This window comes from Phodopus roborovskii, unplaced genomic scaffold (assembly GCF_943737965.1).
Source record: "Phodopus roborovskii unplaced genomic scaffold, PHOROB, whole genome shotgun sequence".
NCBI lineage: Eukaryota > Metazoa > Chordata > Mammalia > Rodentia > Cricetidae > Phodopus > Phodopus roborovskii.
In genome coordinates this window covers 10,382,293-10,407,704 of record NW_026126651.1, presented here as the reverse complement: position 1 = coordinate 10,407,704, position 25,412 = coordinate 10,382,293, and the positions used below count along the sequence as shown (strand labels likewise).

At 44.6% G+C, this 25,412-nt stretch overlaps 1 protein-coding gene across 1 annotated transcript in view; it reads right to left on the bottom strand.

The window, feature by feature from the left end:
* Atp10a (ATPase phospholipid transporting 10A (putative)) overlaps positions 1 to 15,692 on the bottom strand; it is a 146,311-nt gene extending 130,619 nt beyond the window's left edge. Inside the window, exon 1 of the mRNA XM_051174120.1 lies at positions 14,983 to 15,692. Coding sequence (XP_051030077.1) covers positions 14,983 to 15,449 — 467 coding nt within the window. The 5' untranslated portion in view covers positions 15,450 to 15,692. The remainder of the gene's footprint in view (positions 1 to 14,982) is intronic.
* Positions 15,693 to 25,412: the final 9,720 nt, after the last annotated feature.

The window sequence follows — 25,412 nt, the reverse complement described above, 5'->3', positions numbered from 1 at the left end:
GTTCTGGAGACAGATAGTGGTAATGGACACACAGCAATGTGAATATACTTCCTCTAAAAATAACAAAAACAGTAAATGTGTTACTTGTGTATTTTCTGTAGTAAATTAATTTTTAAAGAAAACACAATAAAATCATGCTCAAAGGACTCAATCTCTCAGTGACAATGACAGCTCCTGTGTGTGCACATTATGTGTTATGGGATGGGAGGGTGTGATGCTCGGTCTTGGTTATAAATTTGGTTGGCTCTGGAATCAACTACTAGACAGACCTCTGGGCAGGAAGGTCTGAGACGGTATCTACTGGAAGGATTTATTGAGGAGGAAGACTCTCCCCCAGAGTGAGCACTTCGCCCTTCAGACCTCATTGTAGCTGAGCTGCCTACTCTAAGGAAGGCTCTTCCTCCACTGACCTCCACACATACAGCACTGTGCGCGTGCGCGCGCACGCGCGCGCGCACACACACACACACACACACACACACACACACATACGGGGGGGGGGTAAAATTTTCAGAGAAAAAAAATGTTCTAAGAAGCAACTCCAGAAAGATCTTTTGTTTTTAGTATGTGTGTGTGCATGCCTGGGTGGTGTACAGGCATGTATGTTTGAGTGTGTAGAGATGCACAGATGAGATTTCCGTTGGTCCCTTCCTTATACTTTGAAGCAGAGTTCCTCACTTAATTCGGGGCTCATAGTCTGAGCTGCCTTTGAGACGCTCTGACTCCTACGTTCTGAGACCACAGGCATCTGTCTTCTACAGATGAGTTCTGAGGATTTGAACTCCGGTCCTCATGCTTGCCTGCCAAGCACTTTATTTCTTCAGCCATTTCTCCCACCCAGAATCCTTCTGAACACATGCATTCTTTTCCTTTTCAAGTGTGGTGAATCCACAGAAAGGAGGCAACTGCCACTGAGAACACAGGCGAGGCTCTCAGTAGAATCCAGAGGTAAAGCACTTGCCTAGCATAACAAAGCCTCTGGATTTGATTTCCAGCACTGCAAAATCAGTCAGTCAACCTTGTGGTTAGACGGTTTTCAACTCGGAGTGACTCTGAAGAGGAGGCCCACTACACCACGCCATGGTGGTCAGAGAGAGGAGGCACTACTCTCACTTCTGGAAACACACAGATGGGTTTAGGGTTGGTCTGTACGTCAGCGGGCTCCAGGCATATGTAATTTTGTAGTGCCTGACCCAGAATAGTGAAGAGAGCCTGATGATGGTGGCCAGGGATGAACTCAGATCCTCTGTCTGCACCCTTAAAGCGTGTTTTCAATGGAGTGGTCTGCTCTCTAGTAACTAGTGAGCCCTGGGAGGGACAGTCCTATCAAGGCCAGCAATGTCCCAGATGCCACAGCATCGGTGGCAGAAAGAAAAGATATGGCTACTGCAGGCGGGGGTTGGGAATAGAGCTGGGTATTCATTACAGACATGTGCTTCCCCTTGGGCTCCCTTCTCATGTCCCTAGGTGCATTAGGGAGCACTTGCTACTGTGCACTGCCCGACACTTCACTGAGAAATCATCAGAAAAGGAAACTGAGCAGAGAAAATGGAAGACAGGGAGGTTGAGAGTGGTGAGTGGAAACACAGCCTAGGTCTCTCCTCCTGTGTAAGAAAACACCCATCTCTACAGGGCCCAGCACATACCAACAACTATAGCCTCCTCAAGAGCAAGTTGCTGACCTGAGAGTATAACTTCAATTGCACACTGTAGAGGGGGTATATGCTGGCCCTGAGCGTGCTTGAGTGCACACACGCGCACACACAGGCACACACACACACATACACACCACAATTACAAACTGAAGTCATTAGATCCCAACCATGAGTCAGAATTTCTGTGCAAAAAGCCATGATTGGGAAAAGAGAGGAAAAGGCAAGGAAGGGAGAAAAAAGGGAGGGGTGGGAGTCAATGGATTGAGGAAAGGAAGGAAGGAGGGAGGGAAGGAAGGAAAGAAGGAAGGGAGGAAGGAACGAAGGAAGGGAGAGACTATAAGGCTAGGCAGAGTGTTTGCCTAATATACATTTGAGACCCTGAGTTCAATCCCCAGTATACTCCCCCATAAAACAAATTATAAGTAAAAATCATTCAGTGAGAGTAATATAAGCCAAGAATAACCTCACACATATCTGTCATAAAAAATAATGAGAGCATTAGTCATTATAATATGGAATGTACTACTTGTCTTTCTACAAAACAGATCTGAAAGATATATGCGGTAAAATCACACAGTTAATAAAAGCACTATTGTTTACCAAATAAACACCACATCCACAATTTTAAAGACTGTTCAGTGGAGAACAATTATGCCGGGGTTTTCTCCCATTCCATGTATGGCCTTTTGGCTCTGTTCACTGTTTATTTTGCTGTGTGGAAGTTTTTGAAGTTAATATAACCCTATTTGTCCATTTTAACTTTTGTTGCCTCACTTTGGGAGCCATTACCAAAAGATTCTTGCCCAGACCCATATCCTGAAGTGTTTCCTCTGTGTATTATCTACAGAAGACAGTCAAAGAAAAGTTCCCCTCTGTGAAAAACACTAAGTTTGTTCAGGGTACATGCCAGGGCAGCCCCTGGGAGCAGCCGCCTCCTCTACAGAGCTCGCTCTCTTCCTGTACTGTCTCCCTCAGATGGTTTTTAGTTCCCTGAATCAGTAGATTATTATTTTTTTTTAACTACTCTGTGCTGTAGATGACTAAGGTATAGTATAGGATTTTGCCACTGAAGCGACATTGATTTTTTTTTTCCCCCTCAAACAGGAAAAGACACTCATAGTGTCTGGTGCAATCTCTGACTGAGCCTTGGAGAGAAAAGTCTAGAGAAGGATGTGGCCACACCTTCTCACTTGGCAGTTGTCAGAAGTCTCCACACTGCTCTTCCATGTACTTAGGAGTTTGGAGAACTGGACTATGGAACAAGTGCTGGTCTCTGGGCTGAAGCAGACAAGAAGGCTTGCGTCCTCCTCCCTCCTGAGTCACACGCATGGGAGAGGCAAGTGGGGGTAGAGTCAGGACACAGCGGCCAAGCTCACCTCTCAGCTTCAGCGATGCGCACTGCTTGCCACCAAGGTCCCCCAGGTCATAAAGTGACAAAGACTTACCAGGAACCGAAGTGTAACTCCACAATGTGGCTGTCCCTGATAATCATTAGAAGCATAAACACAAAATGCCTAAAAGCAATGAAATCAGGGTGGGCACGGAGCTCAGCTGCTAGAGCACTTGAATGGTATGTACCCGGTCCTGGGGTTAGTTAGTCCTCTATACAGCAGGGAGAAAAACAAACAGACAGATAGTAACAGCTGGACCTAGTCACACACATCTGTAAACCCAGCTCTCAGGAAGTGTACAGAAGGAATCAAGAGGCCAACTGGCTCAACATAGTGTGATGCTGTTCCAAAGGAGCAAACAGTAAAAAAGCATGAGGAGTTCCAGAGTAGCCAAATCTACATAGTGAGACCTTTTCTCAAAACAAAACAAAAAAGTGTTATGTTCAAAATCTCACAAATGACTCCATTTTAATGTGACACTTTGAGATTCCTGCCATATCATTAACTCCTCTGGTGCTGAATTCCTGTACAGTCTGTGATTTCTTCCCCAGGAACCCTATTTAAGGAAGGAAAGCAGGCTGGGGAGTTTCCCTATGGCGTTGGGCACTCGGCTCCCCATACCAAAACTGTTCTCAACTGCAAGGACTTTCTAGGGAAGCCCTACAATACACATCAAGCCTGATGCTGAAATGCAAATAAGGCCAGTCCCTGAGCTGCTGGCATCTCTTTACTAAGGAAAAGGCTGCAGGTCCCCAGAGTAGGCATGTCTGCCATGAGGCTTCCCATACCATCTTTTCAAGGAAGCTCCCTCCCTGCAAGGCTGGTCCTGATTTATATTTCTTTAGCAAGCCAAGAGCTTACTTAGGGTTTTGATTTTTAGAATTGTACATAGGCAAATAAAAAGGTTATTTTTTCAGAGCCAGAAGATGGCTCAGCTGATACCAGTAGCAGCCACTGAGCCTGACTACCTGAATTCAGTGCCAGATTCCACCTGGTAGAAAGAGATAGGAGAAAACCAACAGGCAAGCTATCCTTTCCCTCTCCCCCCACCTCTTCCTCTCTCACATACACGTAAATAAACAAATATTTAAAAGGACCATCTCAAAGGCACCATTAAGTGTGTCAGTGAGTTAAAATCACTATGTTTTTAAAACAAAAGCAATTAGGCTGAGGCACACAGATTACTGTGAGTTTCAGACCAGCCTGGAATACATAGTGAGTTCCAGGTCCTCCAGGGCAACAAAAGTGAGATTGTCTCAAAAGAAAAAATGTATTTACTAAGAAATTCTATATATATAACATTGCTAACTTGTTAATCCAAATAATGCCTCAGTTTTACTTCTTTGAAAAGACTTTGCATGCAGTCAGTCGCCACAGTAAACCGGGCATGGTGTACTCTCCACACTCTGGCCTGTACCCATGATAAAGCTCCGTAAGCTAACGATAGTTTTGCCTCGGCTGGAAGAACATCCAGATCATATTGAAGAGCTGAAGACCAGTCACACTGCGATGTAAAGGTCTTGGTAATAAGGAAATTATAGTGCAGCTAATAAAGAGATACAGCTAATGAGAGGAAGCTGACCTCTTCAACACCCACCTGCCTGTCAGGTGACCTGCTCTTCCCTTTCTGTGTTCAAGTCCTTATTCCTCATAGTACATGCAGGGGCTTCTATCTGCACTCCTCGGGCTTTAAACGAGGAGAGTAGTTGTATTAAGCAGATGTTGCCAAGCACCTACATGCTGGCAAGGGTTCTGCTTCACAGAGATTTTAATTATTAAAATCGTAAAGTAAGTAAAATAACTCCTCATTACCATGCAAACCCAATTTGGCCTGCAAAGTATTCCAATTTATATATACTATCTCCAGTGGAACAATGGCCAGAGGATCTGTGTGAGGCAATGTATACAAACTGTACTTCAGCAAAATGTAAAACAAGTAAGCATAGAAGGCTAAGGGTGTTCTAAAAATGTAGAAATAAAAATAGCATCTGCATTTTTTCCTGTAAGTTATTGCACTCTGCTATATATAGCAAGGAGGTCTTGGATAAATAGACAAATAGGCCTTCTGGACTCTCCTGTTCCCAGAACTGAACAGGAAGAAGCTGGCCACCAAACTGTGAAGGGCAAGAGCCTGCAGGCCTCACCATCTCAACCTCCCCTAGCTAAGGAATCCAGACATGTGGGTAAGCACACCTCCAGAATGTTCATCTAAAAATGTTTTTCAGCATCTGCTGGAATGGTCTTTGAGGGTGGGACTATCACAAGAACAAGAATATCAGATTCAGCAGTGGTGGCTCATGAGCACCAAGGCCCAGAAACTATGGAAGTCACTGTGATAGCCACACACCTGATGGCGTTGCCCCTCTAGGACACCTGACCACTTTCAGCAGGAAAGACAGCATCTGCCGAGGTGGTTGGCAGTCACCGTAATGAATGACAGGATCAAGCTAAGCCATGGGAGCTTCACTACAAAGGGATAGCACAGAAAAAACAGGGTCATCTATTAATCCAATCATGAAGTAGGAAATATGTAAGGTGAGCCTAAAATAAGGACCAAAGGAAATGATTGGAGGTTATACCAAAAGAACTCTGAAGTCAAGGCAAATGTTTTCTGTTGACTCAATATCAGTTACAAAACTAGGTGTATTGCTAGGTAGCAGGGCGCTTGCCTACCATGTGCAAAGCCCTATGTTTAACTTGGAGCGTAAGAAAATAAATAATAAACAAATGACTAGATGAATAAATAAATTTCACCTATGAATTCTCTTTAAACGGAGTAGTCCCCAGACTACATACTGGAGGAGGCGTTGTAGATGAGAGTGAAAACTGCTTCAGCAATTATTAATAAGCTTTATACTACGAAGACTCTCTGTCTTACTGTTCTCCTCGTCCATGTTCATGGCTCCTCTAGTCACAATAGCCAGCATTGTTGCTCTTCAACTGATGAATGATAATCAAAGTATAGCACATATATACAAATTAATACTATTTAGTTGTTAAGAAAAATCATGTTATGGAATTCTGAGATAGATGGACGGAGCTGGAAATATCAATGCTGAATGAGGTAACCTGACCCAGAAAGACCAACCTTGTACATTCTCTTATGTTTGAACCTTTGAATATGTGTGTTTAAATTAGAACCACACAGAGAAGTCAGGAAAGCAGTAAGAGATGGTAGATAAGCAGCTTTGAAGAGAGGGTTGATAGAAGGCAGTTAGCATGGCAATGGGGAATAAAGGAGGAATGGTTAAGTACGATGCAGGGTGAGAGGGCAGGGTAGAGGAAAGATGGAGCCAGACAACTAACACTACTTACAGTACTAACACTGAAGACTTCTGAAAAACCCAAATGGAAACCTATTACTATAAGAAGCTTCCTGATGTACACACACACACACACACACACACACACACACACACACACACACACACTTAAAAGGGTTTAAGTGAAGTTATCCAATAATTTGGTTGTGGAGGGGTGGGGAAGACTCTCCAAGACACCATGGGCTAGCAAATGAAAAAGCAAAATGCCAGGAATAGGTTACTTCTTTTGGAGTTGTTGGTCAGTGGGATCCAATAGAGCACCCCCCAAAAAAACATAAAACTACAGTCTATTGTTATTAATCTTGATTACCCTGCATAACTTGGCGGTAAGACCCTACTGTGAAAATACCACACATTCAAGACATAAAATGTGGAGAAATTGGGGTGGTACTAAACTGAAAGCTTCATGCCTACTGGCTAGTTTTCATCATGCTAGAAGGTGTTACTCGCTTATCTACCTGCAACTGTAATAATGACCAACCTGGCAAGACATGCTCTCTGGTGCGATAGTGGCATGGATATTATGAGACTGACCAACAACTTTATGATTGGATTTAAGATCCATTCCACAAGGTGGAACTTTTGCCAAGAATCTGAGGCCAGGCATACCATAGACCTTAAGAGAGAACCTACTGCTATTGCTCTGCTAAACTGTTAAACAGACTGCTGATGACTTGTTATCTCCCAGCAATCATCAGAGAAGCTTCTTTTTACAGTGGATGGTGATTGACATAGAAGCCCAAAATGCTCAAAATAAAGAGAAAAGGAGATTGTAGTGTTCATCAAGTAAATGAGGCGTGCGTATCATACATCCTCCCCTCAAGGCCCAGTGATCGTCTCACAGAGGGACTAGAATGATTGTAGCTGCCAAAAGCAGTGGATGATGACAACTAGGAAAAACTCTTCTCCAGTCACATACTAGTTGACAACGTTTGTGACAGTACACACAAGAGGAAGCCAGACAAACTCCCGGCATGGAAAGAGGCAAGGAGTCACTCCCTTAGATGAGGTGCTGCTGGCAAGTGGTGGCTGCTGGGAAAGGCAGAGTCAGTTTTCTTCAGGGATATGTCCCCTGAGAGGCTGCCCATATTCCAGCAAATGGCACCACACTGTAGCAGTGAGCGTATTTTGTGTGAATAATAGTAGGGAATAGGAAAGGAGTTGGAGGAGAGAAAATGGGAGATGAATTTGATGTAAACACATTATGTGCTTGATGGGAGATGTCATTCTGTAAATGTTTCTCTTATTGGTTAATGAATAAAGCACTGTTGGCCAATAGGAAAGGAAGATAGGCTGGACTAGGAGACAAGGAGGATTCCGGAAGGAGTATGGAGGAGTCAGCATGTAGAAACTAGAGAGAACAGATGTCCGGGCCCCCTCTCTGGTAAGATAAGGCCACATGGACATACTTAGATTAATAGAAATGGGTTAATATTTAAGACAGAGCTAGCCGATAAGAAACATTAGGAACAGGCCAACAGCTTTATATCTAATATAGTGTCGTCTCTGTGTGTTATTTGAGGCTGGTGCAGCTGTGGGAACAGACTGGCAGGGAAAAAACTACTCTTAACATGTGCTTGCATGGAATTCTCATCCAATAAAATAAAACCAAAACACAATGTAAAAAGTGGCTTATCTTGCTTATTAGGGAGATATGGCCTTGCTGGGAGGGGAAGTATGTCACAAGATATGGGTTCTGAGTTTATAGTCACTCATACATACTCAGATCCACATAGGGAGCCCAGAAGAGTCAGGGAAAAGTATATGTCAGTATGTCATGCAACAGACTGATGACAAAGTCATCCTGGTTGTAGAACAAATAAACCCTTAGGATGTGTGAGACTTGGTATAATCCCCTGTAGCAGGGGGGAAAAATTGTTACTTGGGTATGGTAATGTGATAAATTAGGTAGGGTATGTATAGGCTTGGGATGTCTTTGAGAGTTGGTTTTTTATCTGTAGACTGCATAGGCTTTAGCAGTGATGTTTGTAGATGTTTGCTAAAAAAATTCCAAAAGCCAATACTTGTTAAAAGCTCACTTAATTTTGTTATTCTTGCTTTACAAACTGTCTCCAAACAACTCTATTTTTAAATAGAATGATGGTAAAAAAGAAATATGCTTACTGCTGTCAATATGTGATAACCCAGGAATCTGCACATGAACAAAAGGAGCAAAAGAGTTGGCTTTAGCCTTCCTTGTTAATTCAGTCTATGCTGTAAATTATTTATTACTGACTTGACATGACTGAATACTATCATCTTTCATCTGTTGGCTGAATGTAGGGAATGGAAATGCAGAGATTTTTAAAAGGTCCTGTTAGGGTCAATTTTAGAAAACATAAAATGTATTATTCACTCTTGACATGGCAGGTACTGGCTTGGGTAGTAACTTAAGATGTTCTAGAGTGTTCTAGAGAAGAGACTTGAGGAGAAAGAAAAGTGATCACTATCTCTGAAAGTATACTTTTAAACTGGAAATTGAAAATTATTTCTTTTGGGGGAATACAACTTAGAATTAAACTGTTTCTTTACATAGCCCTGACATGGAAAAAAATTACTTTAAAACCTTGGGATATATAATAACATATGTATTGTTGTGTTTTCAAAATACTAGATACATCATTTAAGGAAACATTGCCAAGTTTGAAAAGGTAGTTTATCAAATTGTTTCTGGTTCTGCTCATAAAATAATAGCTGGTATTGTTGACATTTAATAATATTTAAAAAGAATATACAATGTTCATCATATGTGAATGCAAGGAATACCATGTAGCACTTTCTGCTCAGATTCATTCTCGGATGTTGACTTTAGCTGACTTTTGCAAAGCTCCTAGGAGTCTGCTGTAAAGAAACGGCTAACTACATCATATAACTTTGCATCTGAATATTCCCACAAAGATGTAGTTACTACCTCCTGTCTTATGCTGTGACAACTGTTAAGTTTTGTCATAACCCCTTGAGTGATTCTGAGTCACTCTAACTGCTGCTCCCCTCGTTACTACTGGTCCCCTCAATGCCCTTCTGTCAGCCCTGAAGCAGCTCCCAAAAGTGTGATGCCCTCAAACTCCTAAAATCAGTTTGCATGACCTCCAAAAGGGGCCTAATGAGGCATGGTCCGTCCAGCTCATCCCTCTTCTTGCCACTAGAGCGGCTGGACAGAAGCCTCCTTTGAATCATGAGCCTGTCTTACCAGCTCAGATCAGCTTAAAATCCTTCAGGAACACAGCTCAACTCCTGGACTGCTGCCTTCAACACTCCAAAATTAAAAAGAACCAGATCTGACTGCTGCCAAGGATGGGATCTGTGCCCTTCTCGAGCAATGCTGCTTGCAGGCCAACACATCCTAACTGGTTTGAAACAAGGCCTAGAGACACAGGGACCAGAACAAACTCCTCTGGTTCCCTCCCACTCTCACTCCTCCCCTTGATCATGTTTGCCTCCTTACTATCCTCATACTTACTTTCACCCTGCCTTTTAAATATTTTACTTACTGAACTTCACCCCATACCCAAACAAAATGTTCCAAGTCACCTCTCCCAATAGCTCTCGCCCTACAACAGTTCCATTTTATTCCTGATACTTCTGGGGAAAGACCTTTTGGGTGCTGTGGAGAAAATCTGCCTAAAAAGGACCTTTATCCCTAATACCCTGAGCCATAAAGAATTCTGTACATCAGTCTTCTAGTCCCGGTCCCTTCCTTTGCTGCTCTGTAGCTCCCTACTTCTGCTAGCTCATTTTGCAGCAACAATCCTGGCAATGGGACCAGGTCACTGTCACCCTGAATCAACTCTACACCCACTTTCTCCAACCTCTGTTCCTCCCTGCCCCTCAACCTGCTTGAGAAATCTGTTTTACTCTGTAAACAAATCATCTGCTTTTAGTTCTCTAATAATTATTTCCCAAGTCCTCTCAGGAATATTAGGACTGCGATCACCTGATCCGTCACATCGGATCATGTTTAGACTCTCCCACAACTACGTGACCAGAGAACAACCTCTTCAATGGACCCAGAACAACCCAACACAACAAAGACCCTCCTTGTCAGAAAAAAGCTAGAACAACTGTCCTGCAGTTTTCGATAGCCTCTCATAGTTAGCAATAATAGTCTCCTGCTGAAGGACTACACTTCCCAGCTTCCCTTGCAGACTGCAGAAGTAATTTCTGCCCCTTAAGGGGTCACATCCCATCTTCCCCTGTAGGTATTTTGGCCATCTGCATACATGGGTGTCAAGATGCCTGTTCTGACCCTTCTCTTTGAATAAACATGGTCCTACCTAAGGTCAGACATAGCCTCTCTTTCTGACTTTGGTCTCTCTTCAGCTGCCTCTTTTTTGCTTGCTTGTTTGGTTGGTTGGTTGGTATTGTCTGAGACAAGGTTTCTCTGTGTAACAGCCCTAACTGTCCTGGAACTAGCTCTGTAGACCAGGCTGGCCTTGAAATCAGACATTCACATGCCTCTGCCTCCCAAGTGCTGGGATTAAAGGCGTGTGACACTACCACCCAGCCAGCTGCCTCTTTTTAATAAACCCGGGAGGTGTTCTACCCTAAAGGCAGGAGGTAGGGCCTAGTCCCTATTCCAAATGACTTGACAGATTTTGATGATCCCTCCTGGAAGGCATCACCCTCCCTGTGGAGTGGGGGGGATGGGATGGGAATTTGGGTCGGGGATCATGAGAGGGAGGGAGACGGAACTGGGATTGATATGTAAAATAAGAAAAAATAATAAATGTATATAAAAAAGAAAAAAATAACAAAAGGGTGTGTCCTTCTGCTGCTTCGCCACATCTCACTACCTCCATACCTGCAGTGTCCACATCCAAGACCTCAACCAAACATTGAACTAAAAGTGAAATAGGTCTGTGTATCCTTTTTTTGTCCTCGCTGCCTAAGCAAGACAAAAGAACAACTCTTTACATAATATTCCCAATGCATTACGTACAAACTCATCTAGAGTTGATTTAAAATACCCAGGAGAATGTGCGAAGTTGAAGCAAGTGACGTCATCTTCACAGAAGGGACTGCCTCATGCACGGGTTATTGGCGCCCACATAATCCCCGCTGTACACTTCCTACTGTAGATTGTCACCAGCTATACAGTACTGGCAGGCACCATTGCCCCTGAACTCCTACCAGGACATACTCTTAACAATAGTGTTTCCAGCTCAGGACTCCTAACCCCTGGCCTAGAGACAGATATTTCTCTAGCCTGCAGAGTGTGGCTCAGGGGATCTTGCTAAATAGAGTCTGCAATCCACAGGAGGATAAACTATATTCAGAACACAGGCAGATAATAGCTGCTTAAAATGCTTTGCCTAGGAAGCTGGCGTCATGGAGAGTGCTACAGAGGTCCTCACAGCAAGAGCCTGTGATTGAGAAGCTGACACACAAAAGGCCATGTCATCAATTCGCCTTGGAGGATAGGGTCCCTGGTAAGGGCTCTCAGGCTTTGAACTCAACATACTGGCACCCACCTATAGTCCCAGCTACTTGGTGATTGAGGTGGGGGAGGGCGGCTTTACTTGAGCCCTGAAAGTCATGGCCAACCAAGGCACCGGACTGAGACCACCCATCTCAAACAAACAAACGAAGCTAGTCTGATTGGATAAATACCTCCTCTGCACTCTAACTGAAGCAAGAGCACCTGGTACAGGCACAAGACAGGCCAGACCTCCACATTTCACACTGGCCTGTGATTTGTTCTGCTCACAAAGGCCCTAGCCAGACTGACAGGTCTCTTCTGGGGCTCTCCCAGTGCAGTGAGTGACCCATGAGCCAAAACCCATGTCCCTCTGGGTCCCATATGCCTTATAATTCAGTCCTGATCTCTATGCGCTGGTCAGTATATATCATCCCACCTCCACCATCAGGGTAGGTACCTACATCACCTACCCTCCCTGCACCTCTCGGGTCACACCCTCTTGTTCTTACATGGCAACCCCAGACTCTTCCCTGCTTTCCCTAAGAGGTATCTCATGGTAATCAGCCTACAAACCAGGGCCAGGAGCTCTCTCTCTCTCTCTCTCTCTCTCTCTCTCTCTCTCTCTCTCTCTCTCTGAGGCTTAAGAGCAGCCCTGGATGGAACCCAGCTTCTGCTTCCTTTCATCCCCAAGCGCCTGATAACATCAATCAACAGGTTCCTGGGAACGGAAGAATTTGACCTGTCTTCCCATAACTAGGAAGGCATAAGGTTAACTGCCCTTCTTACAGTAGGAAATTGATAAAGAAAGAGAGGGAGAGGGAGGAAGGGAGGAAGGGAGGGAGGGAGAGAAAGAAAGAAAAAAAAGAGAGAGAAATGTTGGCATGTTGTCAACGTCTGCACTGGGATGAGGACAATGTCAAAGGGGATCTTAAGATAACTGAGGTGAGACTCCACATAGAGCCATCATGTCTCCCATACCCACTAACGACCCAGAGGCCTTCCCTCCAAGGGAAACTACTCTGGAACTTAACCTAGAGGCAGGGAGTACTGGGAACATTGCAGACCTCTCTAGAAGCTGCACCGGATGCTCAGGAACAAACTGGGAACCTAAGCTTAGGTGGATGCAATTTCACAGTGTCAGATCCCCGCCTCGGTTTTTTTTTTTTTCTGTTTGTTTGTTTGTTCGTTTTTGTTTTTTTCATCCACCAGTCAGGGCCACTATCAATGACCAAAGGAAAAATAGGTAGTACTTTGTCAACTGAAAACAAACTATTTCCCAAAGTGTAAATACTTCTGAAAAGGAAGCTACTGGAGCGATAGGCTGGGTGGAAGTGGGAAGTCCATGTACACAGACCTGTTAGAGCCCCAACTCACGTGTGCAGAAGACAGGCACTCGGCTGCCTGAGGTTAGAGAGACACTGAGTGCTTTTGTATAAATGATCCCCCCCTCCCTTGCTAAGGCTTCTGATGAACAGGACTCAGGAAATTCCACAGCCCTTACCATCCCCGTCACCCACCGTGTCTGGTGACTAGCCAATGAGCACCTCTCCCAGGCAAGCAAGAGGGTGTTTGTTACTCAAATGTGGGCCATCACACCAGAATCACCTTTTTTTCTATTTTGTGCTCATCCCTGGGTCCTCATTCCAACCAAACCTGCTGGTCTAACACATTTGAGATCCAATACTTTAACGCACTCTGCAGTGGTTCTCACAGGAATATGAGAAACCTGGCCAAGCCCCAGTGCCACTCTGCAGTAGCTGCAAGTTACTGAACTTGTCTGAACCTCAACCGCTTCCCCGGCAGCCAAATGGCTCAAATCCACCTAGGCAACACAGCGAAGAACCTTACCAAAGACAAAAATCAAAGCTCGGTTACACACACACACACACACACACACACACACACACACACACACAGAGAGAGAGAGAGAGAGAGAGAGAGAGAGAGAGAGAGAGAGAGAGATTCCCTGCTTTCTAAACTGTCCCAAGAGACCAGTTCAATACCACCCATATGTGAGGGGCACAATTTGCAACTGAAAGGCAGGAGCTTCTTAGGGTGCCTTCAGGCCCAGGGGATGCTGAGCAAGAAGAATGTCAACCAACTAGGAGACTTAGTCCAACAAGGTGACCTAAGGGAAAAACGTGTATTGAGCTTTAGACTGAGGCTACCACATCACTCTCCTCAGAGGTGCCCCAGCCACTGGGCAGAGAGCTCCAGGATGAACTACCTCTATGCAGATGTTCAGGTGGGGAGTAAGAGGGAAGGTGCACCAGGAAACCCTGGCTTACATCACAGCCTTAGTTTTCTGAGAGCACAGGAGTAGGAGACTTCCATTGGAAGGTAACTTCCTGTCTGTCACCAACCTGGAAGCATCTCAGTCACTTGAGGCCTCTTTTCATCTGGAAACAATTCTTATTAAAGAAAACTGGCCAGATCCTGGGGGGGGGGGGGCAGCTCTCTGAATTAGAAGCCAGCCTGGTCTACAGAGTGAGTTCCAGGACAGCCAGGACTATACAGAGAAAGAAAACTGGCCAGTGTGGTAGCTCATGGCTATAAGGCCAGCACTGAGGTTAGGGATCATCAACAGCTCAGTAACAGGCTGAGCTACATAGAGACTTATCTCAAAAAGGGGGAGGAGATAGACAAGAAAGGAAAGGAGGAGAGAGGGAGGGAAGGAGGGAGGGAGGGGTAGGGAGAAGGAGCCAGAAGATTAATAAGTGGTACCCAGCCTGTGGCCCGATCACAGCTCATAGAAGTGGATGGCTCGTTTGTACCCCTGGTCTTCAATCTGATCTGTGCCAGGTGTATCAGAAGTTTTTGCCCCAAGACAGCACTTATCTAAGACCAAGATGTATAATCTTGTGTGTTAAATGCCACGGTGGCTGGCCAACAAGTGAGGCCAGGACTTCAGGTGATCACATCTAGGCATAAAGTAGGAACAGTTGTGGATGACGCTGCCTAGGTGCTACCAGATGCCAACCACAGGTTTGTTCTGGCTTAGAAACTAAGTTGGAGTGCCGGTTTGGGGCAGGGGGCCCCTATGGTCGCCTGAATCTAGAGCTCTGAGACACCTTTGAGGTTGAATGACTTCACAGGGTCCAGGCTGCTCCTTGGGCCACCTTGGCCCCAGGCACTTCACACCCAGCATCAACTTCCCAGGGTTGCTGTTCCCCAAGAGGCCCAGTGAGGCTCACCTGCTGAAGACAAGGCAGCCCAGGTGGTTGATTTCGTGGTCCGAGCGGTGGCGACTATAGTCCTCCCACAGGTCCTTGATGGCTGTGACCGCCAAGATGAAGAGGACAGGGGCCAGTGCCAGGCCGGGCTGGAAGGCGTTCACCGCTGGCACAAAGTTGAGCAGAGCGATGAAGACGAAGTACACGTTGGCCAGACGGTGGAACTGCTCGAAGAGGTTCTTGGGCAAGAAGGACAGCAGCGTGTACTTGGTGGTCTTGAGGCGGTTGTCGGCCAGGTGCTGGGTGCAGCCTCGTATCAGTAGCCGCTCCCCCTTGGGGGCTCCGGCCGCTGGGTCCTCGGTGCCCAGTGGCAGCAGCAGGTTGGAGCGCACCGTGCGCGTCCTGCCCTCCCAGCGCCTTCGTCGAGGACGCCGCCGCCGTCGTCCTCGGGGTGCGTGCTCCTCTGCCGCCGCGGGCTCCTGCTCCATGGCCGCGTGTCGCCGCGCCCGGCTCGTCTGCCGCTCGCGCCAGCCTCCTAGGTGATCATCGCCCGCCGCCCGGGCGCGGCGACGCGGGCTCTCCTCCTGCGGGACGCACAGAGACCGCGGTCAACGTGCGGCGCCCCGCCCAGCCCGCGGGGCCCGTCCAACCTTCGAGGTCTGCAGTCCCCGCCGGGCGGGCCAGGCACTCTGCCCCTCGCAGTCCCCCTCCCGCCACCCAGGCGGCCTGGGGCGGTTTCCGCCGAGGTGGCTCCTGCGCCCCGCCCCGCCCTCGCTCAGCGCCCAGATTCAGATTGGGCGGATAGCGGGAAACAAAAAGAGCCCGCGCTGGAAACTTTAGAGAGCTTTACTTTCGTTTCCCTGAAGCATCTGTTCAGTCCCAGAGGTTTTGCAAACACACTCTGCTGCTGAGGAGAGAGGAAAACTTCGGAACAGAGAGGCTTGAAGCCCCATCCCTTCCTAGTTCGCGCGCTCTGTCTGAAGCGGGCGGACTTGATTCCGGACCAGGAAATGGTGTCTGGAGAACTGGATTAGGCACCTCCTCGAGTCTGAGACTTGGAGTTTAACTCCAGAGTCCCAGGCATACCAATTTTCCAGTTTTCAAATTCTATTTTGAAGAAAGCATTGGCCCCGGTACCTAAGAACTCGCCATGAAGTCACTATTTCCTGCCCTTTTACAAAAATCCCTACCTACTGTCAAACCCTCACCTACTTTCAAATATAATTTTTTTGGTGAACCATACGTTTTCTTATTCTAGAAATATCATCGGTTTGCTTTACTTCCCAAATAAGGATCGTTTTCTTATTTCTTCGTTGAAGGGACTATTATAGCGTACACCCAAAGAGAGGCATTTGAGTCATTTCCCTGCCTGTTGGACACAGACTGAGATCCCCTAGAGCAGCTATGAGATCGAGAAAGAGACCAGGCAGTGAGGAGGCTGACAGGCAGCTGACAGAACTTGAGCAAAGGGCTCCCTTACTATTGATAGGAGACAGGAGTTAGTAAAGTTGAGTGCTGGGGGGTTGGAGTTGATTTTGGAAGGGCCCCTGTCCATGAAGTGAGGGGCCAAAGCTTCTAGTCTTTGACTCTCTTTGCAAATACAGAGATGAGAAATAGGGATATATTCGTAGACTTGGGAGCCATGGCTGAGGGACTAAGTAAGAAGTAATTTGGGGGCAACCTGTGTTAACCTCTTCCAGTGACACATCAGCCCCTCATTTCTCTCCCTGTATTGGCTCATTGTATCATCTACCTCAGAAGCATCTGCTGGCCCTGCATATGTCGTCTGAGTGTGTGCTGACCATCCCCTGCCTGGCTTTACCCAAAGCATTTGTCTTCTCCTATCCCTGTCTTTGGATGATCCCCACTTTGTGCTCCCTGGTTTACACCCTCCCCAACTGTAGGAGGGTCTCAGTCTTGCCATAACCCACACTAGAATCCAGCATAAGGAAAATAAAGCAACAGGTACCAAAAGTCCTGGCACCTATCAAATACCCCCACCCTCACCCCCAATACGAGGTTCAACTTAGGAGTGTGAAAAAAAAATCAGAATAACATTGAGCTAAAGTGTCTGCATTTCCCAAAAAGAACTCTTATAGTAGACCAATAGCATCCTAAACTAAGGATTAACAGGAAATAAGTGAGCAGACTGGTTTCCAGTCCTTAACACCTAAGGCTTTGCTTTCAACTCTGTCATCCAGCCCAGTGAAGTTCCACAGCCAGCCAGATCCTTCCATTCCTTGGCTGTCGCTTGCCTTTACAGGTATTCCAGGCCTATCCCCCAAGCCTTCAGGTTGGTTTATATCCTCCCAATATCCTTTGCTTCACCCAGTTCACACTGTCAAAGCAGTTACTTAAGCATTTCATCTCATGGCCTTACCCTGGAGCTCCTAGGAATCCCCCGTTGCTTTAAAAGTCAAATGCTAACTCCTTGAGGCCCTAGGGGAACTGGTACCAACTGGTTTAACTCTGTCACTTCTAGCCCCTGCCCACCCCAGGGTAAGAGGACTCCTTACCCTTCTCAGAACAGACCGTGTCCCTCCTGTCTACATTCCATGCTAACGTTCCAAGATTCTATGAGTCACACTGCCCCACCAGTCTGGAATCTTCTCTCATATGGTCCTCACCAATCCTGGTTCAGTAATTCCAGTTGGGCTTAGCTCATCTCATCTCTCGGAAGTTAAACACACACACACACACACACACACTCCTAGGTTTTGTAGAACTTTTGAGTTTAAATGTTGCCCACTAGACTAATTCTTAGACTCTAGCCTGCTTAGACATGGACAAGGCTGTGATGTAGCCCGGCCAGCTCTGTGCTTGCCACCCGTATGGCTGTACCTCTCATGACACCAGGCTGCTGGGTCCTGGGCAGATCACTGGACCCATCTTGTTCAGCAAGCCCTTTGCACCCCTGGCATTGTTGTAGGCAGCAGGGATGAAAAGAAAAACTGTCAAGGTCAACCAACATCCTTGAGGCACTGAAGAAAAGGCTACCCACAAGAAATCCTGGGACCCTCCCAAGAATCATTGGTGTTGGGTACAGTAGAGGTGAGAGAGGGAGTCAACAGGATTAACCTGGATGAGGCAAGCAAACGAAGAGCCAGGCAAAGGAGGTTGTTCTGCACAAAGGCCCCAAAGCAGCACAGCTCGGGAATTAAGGTCTAAACAGGTAGGGCTCTGCCTGTCATTCATTCAGAATGACTTCCACTGTCCTTCCCCGATCCCCAGCTTCTTCTGGGGTCAGAATACTCCAGGAACATGACATATCCCAGTTGTCCTAATCCCTGCAAAGACATGCTGGGGCACAGAACCCAAGACAGGTGAGTGTGGAGCTACTCCCTCTGTGGATGGAAGTCAGGAGGCTTTCTGACAGCCCTGAATACGGATAGGCCAGAGACTACGAGCCAAGCCAGGCATCAAGGTTGGGTGCTCACAGGGGTCTGGCTTCAACAGGGAAACCTGTGTGTTTGGAGCTAAGTGGGGGGAGCAGAAACATGAGATTACATAGACAAACAAAGCCTAGTGAGAATTTTGACTTTTATATTGAATACAAAGGGAATCCTTGGGCAGGTGTTGAGGAATCATGTAATTGGACTCAGGTTTTCAAATTTTCCCTGTTTTGTGTCAATCAAGGACCAGAATAGAAGCAAGGGAGACAGGCTCTGTGTGTGTGTGTATGTGTGTGTGTGTGTGTGTGTGCCACAGCAGTGCAGAGAGGGGACAGTGGTTCAGATAATGGTTACATGGAGGGGAAAGGGGACTTCTTAGAGCAAGAGGATTTGCTATTAGTTGGGTATAAAGGAAAGAACTGCTTATGGAGGAGCATCTGAAAGTGGAGCAGCCACCCCGTGGTGTGGCAGGTTGGGGCTATTGTAGCATTCAGATCCACTGGGGAAAGACCAAGGACAGACTCAATTCAAGTTTAGATTAAATGAATTCATTCTTACTGCTGCTAGCCTAGCCGAAGGATGGGAGCCTTACAAGCAAACATACTTGATGGGAGATATCATGTTTCTTCTATTGGTTAATGAAGCCCTGTTGGTCAATAGGAGAGCAAGATAAGCCGGACTAGGAGACAAGAAGGAGTCAGGGAGAGGAAATAGGAGATTCACCATGGAGGACGGAGAGAGCAGAACTCCGGACCCCCTCTCCGGTAAGCCAAGACCACGTGAAAACATTTAGATTAATAGAGATGGGTTAATGTTTAAGACAGAGCTAGCCAATAAGAAATGCTAGTAACAGGCCAACAGCTTTATAGCTAATGCAGCATCTCTTGTGTGTTATTTGGGGCTTGCACAGCTCTGGGTCCAGGCTGGTGGGAAAACCCGCTTGTCACACATATTGTGCTGAAGGGGGCTAAAGAGAGGGTTTATGTGACAGTGGATATCAAAGGTATGCATCACAATTATCTATGGAATCCATATCCAGGCAAGACAATTGATTTCCTCCCTCTGTTGTTTCTCTTTCCCCTTATGTGGTTAAGAAAGATCACTTCATCTTAGTCCCATAGCAATAAGGACGTTTACAAAAACAAACAAACAAACAAACAAACAAAAGTGGTTAAATACCTCACAGCAGGATCACCATTGCCTTATCCTATTCTTTTGTTGTTTTGTTGTTGTTTTGTTTTATTGTTTTTCAAGACATGGTTTCTCTATATTGCTTTGGAGCCTGTCCTGGAACTAGCTCTATAGACCAGGCTGGCCTCGAACCCACAGAGATTAGCCTGTTTCTGCTTCCCCGGTGCTGGGATTAAAGGCGTGCACCACCAACTGCCAGCCCATTATCCTATTCTTATCTCACTTTGCAAGCCACTAGGATCTCACAAGCATTCCAGGGCAAGGGTCAATGGCCCTTAAGGGATGTCTGGTACCTTGTTAAGTTCTTTAGCCATCACATGGGGAGATATGTATAAATTGTCACACAGATCTGAGCACTCTGTAGGAAATGACTCTGATGACTGGGATAGGGCAGTTTATTTCTAGGTGGACAGTGACACAGTGCCATATGGTTAGGACTGGTAGTCACACCCCCCCACAGGGCAAGGCCACAGGAACAGAGTGAACAGGAAGGGCAAGGGCAAGGAGGAGGGCTAGCCAGTCCACGTGCAAGAAAGAGTAGGAGAGGTAGAGTTGTTGGCATCCAGGGTTTCACTGCCCTTTGTGAGGGACAGGGTCATGTCTGTATTTGTTGGAGTTGCACAGAAGCTGTGGATTCCCCAAGGCAGAAGCATGGAACAATAAGACCTGATTTTTCCTTTCAGTAGGTACAGGATGGGTTCTAAGCACAGTGCGATCAGGAAAGGCAACACATTACTGTTTGGTTTGCAAGTATATCGGCCTGTCCCTGTCAACCGATTTTGCATTCAGGGATTCAACCAATCACAACGAGAAGGAAATTGCATTTGCACTGAGCATGTACAGGCAATTTTTTTTTTTTTTTTTTTTGGCTATTATTCTCTGAACAATACAGTCTATTTTTACAGCATTGGGTATTTAAAAAAAAACCCAAGGATGATTTAGTACATGGAGTGTGCATAGATTATAAGTAACTATTAGACAATTTTGAATATGAAGGATTTGAGCATCCATGGCTTTGGTATCTGCATAGAGGCAGAAGACTAGCAACAGATACTAACCTAGCATCTCACAGATATGGGAAGATGACAATGTATTAAAGTGTTAAGTTAGCAAAGACCTTTTTATAAACACAAGTTTGTTGTTGTTTTTCCACCAACAAATTTGAAAGCTCGAAATTGTAGGAAGTTGCCCAGTGTTGCTGGGAAAATGATGAGGTCACTGAGTTGCAGCACCCTGAACAGGCATGGCCAGTACCCAAGCTGGAGATTTACAGGTAGTTTCTCTACAAACTAGCTTCATACTGGTGTTATCCACTGAGCTTCTAACTCTTGCTATATTCCATTCTGAGGCTCACTGCTAGGGCAATTAATCACACAGGCCTGCTGGCTCTAGCAAATGTTTCTTAGACTTCTTCAGTGATTGTCATGAGCTGCCAGGTTTAGTCACTTCTGCAATGAGCATGAACCTGCACTGCACCAGACAGCACAAAAGAAACTTGTGCAAGGAAAATCCTCTTTATCAGAAAAGCCGACATAAAAAGGAGCAAATGAGGAATAGTAGAAATGTTTGGAAGTGTCTGGTGGCTAAGTTCTCTGCCTCTTATAAGTAGTAGTTGATGGGGCAGATAATTTTTCTGCCTCTGCAAATAGTTCATGCTATGAGCTAGCAATGCTTATTGCATTACTGGTGATAGAGCCCTTAGCACAGTGGTTCTCAACCTTCCTAATGCTGTGACCCTTTAATACAGTTCCTCATGTTATGATGACGCCCCCCCATCCATAAGATTATTTTCCTTGCTACTTCATAACCATAATTTTGTTACTGTTGTAAATACCTGGGTTTTCCAATGGTCTTAGGCAATTCCAATAGAAGGGTCATTTGACCCCTGAGAAGGGCAGAGACCCACAGGTTGAGAAACCCTGCCTTAATACCTTCACCTCTGATAGATTAGGTAGTGAATGTAGAAATTCCCAAAGCAATGTGAGAAGCTCATCCTTCAACTGCTATTCCTCAAGAACAGTTCCTGTGAAAAACAGTAGTTACACCCATAATCTCTGCACGTGAGAGGCAGCGGTTTCAAGTTGTAGGGGGGAGGAGATGGATGGCATGGTGGTACACTCCTGCAATCCCTGAACTAAGTGAACACAGAAGAACCAGGAGATCAAGGCCAACCTGGGCTAAGAGGCAAACTGTAGCTAGTTCAAAACTTAAGCTGTATGACACCCTATTTTTAAACACCCAAAAACGAGCAGAAAGAAGCAAAGAAAGAAAGAGGAAAAGGGAGGGAGGGAGGGAGGGAAGGAGGGAGGGAGGAAGGAAGAAGGGAAGGGGAAGGGAGGGAGGAAAAGAGAGAGAAGGGAAAGAAAGAAGAAAAAAGCAAAGGAAAGAAGGAAGGAAAGGAAGGAAGGAAGGAAGGAAGATAATAGAATTGGAGACTGGGCCTCAAGCAAATCACGTGAAAAATCTTCCCAAACCCCCAGGGAAACAAAGCCAGTAGAATACATGAGGACATGAGAAAGGGCTGAAGTGAAGGAGCATGGGGCTTGACTGTCTGCAGCTGAGATAATGATGCTTCATCCAGAAACGTGGGAACCAGGGAAGCACTGCAGACAGAGAACAAATAAGGATAAACGAGTGACACTTATTTAGAAATAGGAAAGTAACACTACAGTGCATTGACAAAAGCTAAAAACCTAATTGGTAGTGAGTGCTTGAGAGAATATGGATTGGAAGGACTCTTAAACACTGCTGCTAGGAATGTAAATTGCTGGAACTACCTGGCTAATATTTCATACAGTTCATTTGAAAACTAAATTCTCAAAACTCAGTATCCTCATTCCTAAGAAAATGTGCGAAGGAATTTTACACATAAATAACACACCCATAAATGGTACATCCTGTTCATAAAATGATGTAGTTAATATATTCACATAAAAAAAAACTTACACCACAAAAATTAATTAGGGCTATGGCAACAACGTGAAAGAATGTTGAAAGCCAACATTGGGTAAAAGCATAATTCTCAAGAGCCTACAGGCAAGGCATTACTGTTTTAGAGATCACAGTTATTACGAGCAACCCTAAGAAGAATATTGTTATTCATATGTGACCATTTCTCATAAACTAAAGTGTGCTTACTGTAGAAGAGAGCCACTGCACTCTTGGGTACTTTTCCTAGATAAATTAAAACTTACATACACAAAGCATAATAGCTCTATTCATGGTAGTCAGAAACTAGAAACAGATCAAATCCCTACAACAAGCTAATAGGAGAGCAAATCCTGGTGCATACACACCATGGAATTAACTAGCAAGCTATAAAAGCAAGCTATTGATGCACACAACTTAAATGGGTCTCAAGAGAAGAATACTGACTGAGGAAAACCCATCTCTACAGGCTACATATCGTGTAATCTTATTAATATAGCATCCTTGAAGCAATAAATAATAAAGATGAGAGTAATGTGCTGATTGCCAGTGATTATGGAGATGGGAAGGATGGAACAGTCTGCGCTTATAAAAGGATACTTCCTTCCGAGCATCCTTGTGATAGAACCACTCTGTGTTTCTGTGTTTAACTGTAAAGAATTGGAGTGCTGTTACAGGAATCTATTCATGATAAATTCACAAAACACAAACATATGGGTAAATGGTGACATCTAAATAAAGCTGATGGATTTCATTAATCACTTAAATATATATTTATATTTTATAAATTTTGTATAAAGTTACATTTAACTAATATTTATATTAAAGTTACACAAATATATGAGCAATATATTTAAGCACAATAATATGCCTGACATTTCAATAATCATTAAACTTATTCATTTTTAACTAATTTTAATAATATTAATCTTCTGATTGTTACAGCTATACATCATTGCTAGACTCCATAACTAATGACACGTAATATGTATTGTTCACATGGTAAATTATAGATAAGCCACAAAAAAATAAAAACGTAAATCCCACTATCAATATATAATGATGCAAAAGATATATCTTAGTATATGTTTTGTTAATAAAAGTATTATTTCTGGTGTTCTTTAGGCAGAATTATACATCTGGAAAAAAGAACCCAATGTATTTGTCCATATATGGAAATTCAGTTTGTGATAAATATGGTCCCAAGTAAAAGAGGAAAGAAATACTAGGTTATAACATTAGGAAACCTGACCATTTTAAGAGGAAAGTAAATAAATTCTTGCTCTATGTTTCAGATGTATTTGTTACTTAAATGTGAGTTTTTAAATTTTTATGTTTTATTTATGTATGTGTCTGTATGAGTGTATGTATATGTGTGTGCCTGTATCTGTCTGTGTGTGTGTGTGTGTGTGTGCATCTATGTATTTGTGTCTGTATATGTCTGCATGTGTCTGTGTGTGTGCATCTATGTATTTGTATATCTGTGTATGTATGTGTCTGTGTATGTGTGTGTATGCATCTATGTATTTGTATGTCTGTGTATGTATGTGTCTGTGTGTGGGTGTGTGTATACACATGTGGAAATACCTGAGGAAACTAGGAGAATCAGATCCCCTGGAACTGGAGTTACAGGCAGCTGTGAGCTGCCTGATACAGTTTCTGGGAACTGAGTACCAGTTGTCCCCTTCATGAGCAGCAAACACTTAAAGGTGAAGCTATTACTCTTCCACCCCTCCCCCTTTTAAAGAAAGGGCTGACCTGGAACAACTCACAACAGTTTTTGCCTGTGTGTGCTTCCTGTGTTGGTGGATTACAAGAATCCTCCAACACATTAAACTTTCTTTAAAATGAGGAACGTCAAAAACATATGTGCCATCTTCATTTGGAATTTTAAAATTTACCACTGTTCATGCTCATCATCTGTGGTATTTTCATAAAAGCAGATGTTGTTTGCTACTGACACCCCGTACCCTCTTACCTTCCCTCTGCTGCTTGGGCTTTACATTGACCCCCCCCCCTTTCTTTCTCTACAAGCTTCACTTTTACTTTCCTGTTGTACATACAGACTTTATTCTGTATTTACACAACACGCTCCAAGCACAAACAGCAGAAAGCACTGAAATGTTGTCTTTCTGAGGCTGGCGTGAGTGATTCACTTAACATAAAGATCTCCAGTTGCACCTGTTTTCCTGCAAATGATGTAACATCTTCTTTGTGGCTGAAAGCTTCTCTTTTATAAACCATTTTTTCTTTATGCATTTCCTATTGTATGGTTTCATAACACACTTACTGTGAATAGCAGTGAACAGTTAATACTGATGTACACATAATCTCTCTGACCTTGACTTGAAGACCTTTGAGAAAACACCCAGGAGTGGTATAGTTTCATTGTAGGATAAATCTATCTTTAGTTTGTTGAAAAAAAAAAAAAAAAAACCCTCCATACTAGCTAGTTTCCATGGTGACTGCACTAGTTTACAATCCCACAAGTGAGTAAATGTTCCCTTTTCTCCACATTCTTGCCAGTATTAGTTACATTTTTCCCCCCTTAATGGCTGTCATCTTGACTGGGATGAGAAAGAATTTTGACATAGTTTTAATTTGCATTTCTCATGATTAACACAACTAGGTAGAAAATTGTTCATATGTTTATAAGCCGTTTGTATTTTTTATATTTTATCTTTTGAGGTATTTCTGCTCATTTCATTAACTCATTAATTTATTGGGTTGTTTGATTTCTTGTTTAGCTTTTAAAATTGTAGCAGACACAGCTCACAGAAAGCATGGGAGGAATTGGGCAATGCAGGCCTGTTTTCTTCAAGGGAAGGAAGGAAATGACTGGTTATTGGTCACCTGGAAGGCTGGAGGGAATGTCTAACAACCTGGTGAATCCCTCATCATCCTGAGCATTGTTCAGGCCCTAATCTTGAGCTTAGTCTC